Source organism: Leptonychotes weddellii, chromosome 15 (genome assembly GCF_054177405.1).
Source record: "Leptonychotes weddellii isolate Sample4059 chromosome 15, ASM5417740v2, whole genome shotgun sequence".
Lineage (NCBI taxonomy): Eukaryota > Metazoa > Chordata > Mammalia > Carnivora > Phocidae > Leptonychotes > Leptonychotes weddellii.
In genome coordinates this window covers 11,397,819-11,405,405 of record NC_138383.1, presented here as the reverse complement: position 1 = coordinate 11,405,405, position 7,587 = coordinate 11,397,819, and the positions used below count along the sequence as shown (strand labels likewise).

The 7,587-nt window shown below is 43.9% G+C and overlaps 1 protein-coding gene across 2 annotated transcripts in view; it reads left to right on the top strand.

Moving 5' to 3' along the window:
• Positions 1 to 1,035: 1,035 nt before the first annotated feature.
• LOC102734228 (centrosomal protein of 112 kDa) overlaps positions 1,036 to 7,587 on the top strand; it is a 115,655-nt gene continuing 109,103 nt past the window's right edge. For both annotated transcript variants that reach the window (XM_081804650.1, XM_081804649.1), the window contains exons 1-2: positions 1,036 to 1,165; positions 7,284 to 7,397. In XM_081804650.1, the coding sequence (XP_081660776.1) occupies positions 7,292 to 7,397 (106 nt within the window). In that variant the 5' untranslated portion in view covers positions 1,036 to 1,165; positions 7,284 to 7,291. The remainder of the gene's footprint in view (positions 1,166 to 7,283; positions 7,398 to 7,587) is intronic.

The following is a 7,587-nucleotide window of genomic DNA, read 5'->3' as shown; positions in this document are numbered from 1 at the left end:
GTGCAAATGATCTGGATTACTGATCATTCTTTAGCTATAAACATGTTCAAATATGCTTTGGAAAACTAATTTTTAAAAGCATTTCATACCGTTTCCTTCCTTTAGCCTTCATAACTTGTCATGGAAACAATGAAGAACTCTTGGTGCTTAATTCTGGTGGGTTAGTTTGAAAAAGCACCTTGGAGAGAATACGACTTACCCTCTGGAAGCTTGAAAGTAACTAGTTACAAATGAATGAATCTTCTATTTTCTTTATGGAAGACTGAAAAGATGCTTCAAGCTGTGCTTACGTGAGATTTGGCATCACACTGAATGTGTTGCAGAGATTCTGCAGAAGGAATCCTGTTGTGAAATTAGATGAAAAACAGTGGTAAACTGAATTTCATTTAAGTGAGTGTTTTTACAATTTAAATTTTGTTTCTGCCTGGTATTTAAATAAATATACTTCAGAGCTTTTCCAGAAAATGTAATAGAAGACCAAAAAATATCACAACATAGCTGCGCATACGTGGAGACTGCCGTTGAGGTGGTTGAGATTTCCTGGGAGCAGCAAAATCACATTTTCCCACTTGATCTTGCTATTCTACACAGAACTGGTTAACACAAAACCCTTTATTTTATTTCAGCATCTTCAGAATTTGGGGTCCAGTTTCTTTAGACCTCGGATAGTTGTGAATGCAAAAAAAAAAAAAAAAAGAAAGAAAGAAAAAGAAACAAGCTAATGCTCATTTTCCCCGTTTAATCCGACCTCATTCACCTCTGGGTTGTGAGATACCAGGCAGTGACCCAGGATAGCAGTGTGCGGACGGCGGTCGGGTTACCCTGGGAACCTCCGCCTGGGACCCAGCCAGCCTGGAGGCTGCGCTACACCCGGGACCGTCGCCATGGCAACGGCGCGGCGCGCTCACCGCGACCGCGAGGGCGAGAAGACGAGTACGGAAGTCCCGCCTCCGAATTGCCGGGAGCGTCGCCATGACAACGGCGTGGCGCGCAGGCCGCGACCGCAGGGGTGGGAAGGGGGCGGGGAATGAGAGCGCGGAAGTCCCCGCCCCTGGGCTGCTAGGGCGGCGGCGACCTCGGCGGCTCGCAAGGATTTGAAACCGTTTCTCTGTGGCGGCGGCGGCGGCGGCGGCGGCGGCGGCGCGGCCGACCGGAAAGCTTGCATGTAGGGGCGCCAGGTTTTCGATTTCCCGAATTTCCCCACCCGGGTTCTCGAGTGGAATTTTGCGCGGGGTGGCGGCCGCCCCTCCCGTGCGCGCCCGTTCGGGGAGGGGCGTCGCCCCGCAGGCCCCGGGTCCGTTCGCAAGGCCTGTGGGGCGCGCGCCCGGCTGGGGGTTGGGGGTGAGGGGGCGTGAGAGTGAGGGTGGGGGTGGCGGGGGGGGCCTGGGCGCGGACGGCTGCTATTCCACTTGTGGGTGAAATCCAGTCCCGGCGCGGACCGGGAAAGTTCTGGGTAAAGTTTGCTAGATGGATGGAGCTGGTCCACAGGACGCGGTCCCGAGATCCGACCGCAAGGTTGGCCGCTGGGGAGGAGAAATCTGTGTTCTGGACAAGGTAGGGAAGCGGCCGTGGCCTCGCGGGCTCGCAGGCCGCCCGCCCCGCGCCCGCTGGCCGCTCAGACAGGGCAAGTTGCTCCCAGGACAGGATGGGCGACCCCGGAGTTAGGGCAGGACCGGTGCGCTGGCTCCCGTGTGGGCGACAGTCTCGACGCCCGAGCGCTCGGGAAGGCCTGGCCCAGCACCACGGCGTGCGTGCGGGAGCCACCGAGTGTCCCCGCGTTCAGTGTTCAGGAGGACAACACAAGTACAGACGAACAGCTTTTATTCTCATCCTTGTGTGGCTGCTTTATTATTTGTCCTTTGTATTCAAAGATGAGTAAAAATAAGGTAGAAAAGGCGACCGGAATGACAGGAGCCTCTGCATAGTGGTCAGGCTGCAGCCTGGAGCGCACGACGGTGGGCACACAGTGTCCAGGCCCAGCTACCCCTTTCCCTGGGACTGACTCTAGGGCAGTTACCTAACTCCGCTAAGCCTCGACTTCCTCCTCTGGGAAATGGCCGTGAAATAGTGCCTGTCTCCCAGGGTGATGACTGGGAAATGTTTGTAAAGCACACAGCATGCTCCTGGCACCATCAGGGAAGGTCCAGTCAGTGCTCTGGTAACTGTCCAAGCATCACGTGCACCTGTAAAACTTTCTGATTTACCGTGGGACGTATTTTAAATTTTCTGGAATGACTCACCATACGTTTAAAATACGGTTTGAACAAAATTGATTTTTGCAACTTCTAGGAATATGTTTATTGTGTTTGGCAGAGGGCATGATGTATGTGCGGTGGCTTTTCTCCCCAGGTCTTTTAATATTTGTGGCTTGCTTCTGCTTTGCTGACTCGTGTGACAGCTAAGCACCTTGAGTAGGTCTTAGCCCCTTTGATAGGTGTCCACATATAAATAGGTTTAAAAAAAGACAGTGCCAGTGAGTTAAATAGAAGACGTGATCAAATATAGATTATAACTATAAGCAAGAGTTACCCAGTTGAGTTCTTTTTTTTACGTTTGAAGTAGTTTATGTGATTAGTAGGCACATGAGACATAAGATACAGTTTTAAGTAGTGATAAAACTTTTTGATTAGCTGGAACTAAGTAGGTATAGTTTGTTTATAAGATGTAATTTGTGTAGCAAGAATTCCTTGAAGGTTTGAAATGGTGACTTAATTTTTTCCTTTTTGCATTCCTTAATTTTGTTGGAGAATAAAGAAGGCATAAGGAGATGCAGATTTTTAGCTTTTACCCACTGTCACATTGACCCTTTGTTGTGTTTTTTAAAAAAGTGTACTCCACTATTGTGTGTCATTATAGCAATTCCAGTTGCCTTTCTACTTTTCAAAATACGTCTTTATTAGTTGGAGATATTGCTGACGTTTATGTAAATGGCCAAGAGGTCAGGTATAATGGATCTGAGAGCTAGGGATTTCAGAATTTTAATCTGAGCTTTGTGCTTAATTTCATGACGTTAAGGGAGTCTTTTCAACTGTTGAGTTTTAGTTTTCCCTAACATTAAACGTTAACATCTGTGTGTGTCAAAGGATTTATTGTGAATTAGTGATTATTAGAAATCTTTTTGTTTTAGCTTTATCTATGGGTGCTCTCAGGTAAATGTTTGAGCACATGGGCCGGATGTACTGTTTAAGACTGGGAGTACTCCTAGGCTAGAGCTGTGCTTACAATTCTGAGTTTGGGAGTTTCCATTTGTCTTTTCATCCATTGAATAGTTGCTTTTTAGCTTTATGGTCTAATATCCTGCAGTGGTATCATAGCCCTCTGTTACCAAGTATGTAACAGGTGTAATTATATAGGAATGCAGTTAGTTATTGTAGGAATGCAAAACAACCAACCAAACACCCCTAAGCCAACTAACCAATCAGAAAATGCATTTAGGGCGCCTGGGTGGCTCAGATGGTTAAACGTCTGCCTTCCGCTCTGGTCATGATCCCAGGGTCCTGGGATCGAGTCCCGCATTGGGCTCCCTGCTCCTTGGGAGCCTGCTTCTCCCTCTGCCTCTCTCTCTCTCTCTCTGTCTCTCATGAATAAATAAAGAAAAAATCTTTAAAAAAAAAAAAAAAGAAAATGCATTTAAATAAAATTTGACTTAACCAAGTCTTACGTTTGAAAATATGTTTCTTTTACTGTGATGCAGAAGGTAGGATGACCAGTTATGGTAGATAGAATTAAGGCCATATACTATTTCTATTCTAGAAGATCTATTTGGTACTCAGAATAGAATCTTCTAAAAAATTATTAGTCTCACGTTAAAGTGGGACAGTATTCTCTTTTGTTAGCGTTTCTTTACCAATCAATTCTTTAGCTTCTAATAACGTGCCACATAATGTGCCAGGTACCCACCAAGATGTGTAAGTCATGGGCCCTGCCTTCCAGGAACATCTCACAGATGGTGGAAGACATGCAAATAATACACAGATGTGTACAAAAAATAATAGCACGGTGAATGCTGCTGCACAGATGTGAGCAGTGCACACTGAGGGTGGAACACAGGAGTCTAGGGCGCCCGGGTGGCTCAGTTGGTTAAGCGACTGCCTTCGGCTCAGGTCATGATCCTGGAGTCCCTGGATCGAGTCCCGCATCAGGCTCCCTGCTCGGCATCTCCCTCTGACCCTCCCGACCCTCCCCCCTCTTATGTGCTCTCTCTCTCAGTCTCTCTCTCTGAGATAAATAAATAAAATCTTAAAAAAAAAAAAAAAGGAGCACAGGAGTCTAGGCCGAGCGGGGCAGGCTTTCCTCAGAAGTGCCATTTGAGCTGCATTTAGCTGACTGCAGGCAGAGGGAACCGCCTGTGGAGAGGATGCGGAAACATGTCCGGGCTTGGAGTATTGCTGGAATGGCGCAGAGGTCACTGGTAGAGATGTGGCCCTTGGCGGGTGGACATATTAGGCAGCGGGTATGTAGGGAGAGGTGAGAGATGGGCTCCAAATGCAAAGGCACTCATAAGCCTAACCAAGGCTTTAGATAGTATCTTGACGTAGTAGGTAGTCCAGAGAGATTTTTAAATAGAGAGTGATATGCTTAGCTTTGCACTTAGGGAACCTACTCTGGTACCAGTGACTGAAGTAGGGAAACCAGACAGTGGGGAGGCGGGCTGTTGCTGGAGGGCAGGGGAGTGGTGGGAAGGGCTTTCTCTGAGACAGTGGCAGTGAAAAGCCAGACACTGGCAGGTTTTGAGACATTTCCGAGTATTTGTTGATATATTGGCTTGAGGGGGGCTAGAGAGTGGGAACAGTGGAGGGGATGGAGGCCGCAGGGATGGAAAGTTTGAACCCATGAGGAGGTAACTGATATTGGCATTAGAGAGGACAGTTAATGCTTAGGGTACAGAAGCAAAGGAGGTAAGGAGGTATTCTGTTCTCCTAGAGGTAAGTTGAGAGGTGGAGGGAAGAGCAATTTGGGGTGTCACCACCTGACTATTATTTTTCCCATGAAGCAGGAGGTAAGATTTTTTAAAACTGAGAATGAGGGGAAGCAAGAGCAGTTTGAGGGGCTTTAAGATGTCTGGCAGAAGCTTAAAAGCTGCTTTGTGGAGGAGGAAATAGTGAAGGACACCTGAGGGTTCAGGTAAGGTGGGAAGCTGACTGCAGGCAGCGCCGTTTTTCTCCAGCAGACCCTTTGTGAGGGAATGAAGGAGGGTGTCGCAGGAGCGCAGTCTTACTGAGGGAAGTGTACGTATTTTTAACTTAAGGAAGTTCGTCAAAACCTATTGATTTTTGGGATTCACCTTCTTACAGGTAGTGTTTTTCCTGCTAATTTGGAAGAGATGTGAGGTCTACTATTTGAAATTTTTTGAGGGGAGTTAAAAATTTTGAATTTACATACAGTTAAAAATCACTTTTTTAGTATACAATTTATTGAACTTTTACACATGCATTGAATAGGGTCTTATAACCTATACAAACAGTATGTAGAACAATTTCCAATACTTCCCTTTTGCCACTGCTTTGTATACAGACTGTCCCGCAACTGCTAACTCCTGTGAACCACTGATCTGTTCTCTATACTCACACTGTTTGCCTTTTCTAGAATGTCATACAAATGGATAGCTAGAGTATGTAGCCCTTTGAAAATGGTTTCTTTCACTCCATGTAATACATTTGAAGTTTATCCATGCCCTGTGTGTCAGGAGTTCATTGCTTTCTGTTGCTGAGCACTCCTTCATTGTGTGGATACGCCATAGTTTGTTTATTCCCTAGGTGAAGGACATTTGGATTGTTTCCTGTGTTTGGTGATTACCTGAGAAAAAAGCTGCTACAAGCCTTATATTCAGGTTTTTTTGTGATTATAGACTTTGTTTCACTTGAGTAAATACCTAAGAGTGGGATTTCTGGGTCATATATGGTAAGGGTGTGTTGGACTGTGTAAGAAACTGATAAATTGTTTTCTAATGTGGCTGTGCCGTTTTGCATTCCTCCCAGCAGTTCATGAGAGTTCTTATTCTGTGTTCTCACCAGCATTTGGAGATATTGCTGACGTTTATGTATTGTATATTTGGTATTTTTTATTTTAGCTGTCCTAATAGGTATAGTGAGATCTCGTTGTGATTTTAATTTGCATTTCCCTATTGATTAATGACATTGAGCATCTTTTCATTTGTTTAGTTGTCATTTGCATATTTTCTTTGGCAAAGGACTCTTTTTTTTTTTTCTATTTATTTTTGTTGGGTTGTTTTCTTATGGTTGAGTTTTGAGAGTTCTTTATATGTTCTTCATATAAATCCTTTATGAAATACATGATTTACAAATATTTTCTCCCAGTCTGTGGCTTATCTTTTCAATCCCTTAATGGAGTCCTTTGCAGAGCAGTTTTTTATTTTGGTGAATGGTCAATATAATAGTTTTTGTTTTATGGGAAGTGCTTTTGATGTCATATCTAAGAAATCCTTGTCTAATCCAAGGTCATGAAGATTTTCTCCTATGTTTTCTTCTAAAGAGTATTATAGTCTTAAATTTTACACCTTTAGGTCTTTGATTTTTTTTTTTTTAAGATTTTTTTATTTATTTGACAGAGAGAGAAAGACACCTAGAGAGGAAACGCAAGCAGGGGGAGTGGGAGAGGGAGAAGCAGGCTCCTGGCTGAGCAGGGAGCCCGATGCGGGGCTCGATTCCAGGACCCTGGGATCATGACCTGAGCCGAAGGCAAATGCTCAACGACTGAGCCACCCAGGCGCCCCATAGGTCTTTTGATTTTTTTGAGTTAATTTTTGTATACAGTGTAAGGTTTAGGTTGAGGTTTACTTATTTATTTTGCATATGGATGCCCAATTGTTACAGTGTATTTGTTGTAAAACCTGTCATTTCTCCATAAATTGCACCTTTGTCAAATACCAGCTGTCCATACTTGCATCGGTCAATTTCTGAACTCTAGTCTGCTCCATGTCTGTGTGTCTTATCCTCTCACCAATAGCACATTGTCTTGATTACTTAGTTTGATAACACATCTTAAGATCAGGTAATTGAGTTCTCCAAGTTTTTTTTTTTTTTTTTCCAGAATTGTTTTTGCTATTCTAGTTCCTTTACATTTCTATATAAATTTTAGAACCGGCTTGTGCATATCTGCAAAGAATACTGCTGGAATTTTGACTAGAATTGCAATATATCTGTAGATCAATTTGGGGATATATAACACTATTTAACACTAAGAGTTTTCCTTGACCTCTTTCATTAGAGTTGTGTAGTTCTCAGCAGACAGATCTTAATATTTTAATTTTAAATCTTTTACAGACTGAGTTATGGAAATAGGAAGTGAAGAAGAAAAATGGGAGAAGCTGGATGCAGAATTTGATCACTTTGTGGTAGATATGAAGCCCTTCGTTCTAAAATTACCCCATAGGTCAGGTAAGATTATGATTGGAAACTAGATTCTTTTTTTTTTTTTTTCATGTGGTAGTCTAAGTTTCTTTTTTTTTTTTATTCTTATGTTAATCCCCATACATTACATCATTAGTTTTAGATGAAGTGTTCCATGATTCATTGTTTGTGCATAACACCCAGTGCTCCATGCAGAATGTGCCCTCCTCAATACCCA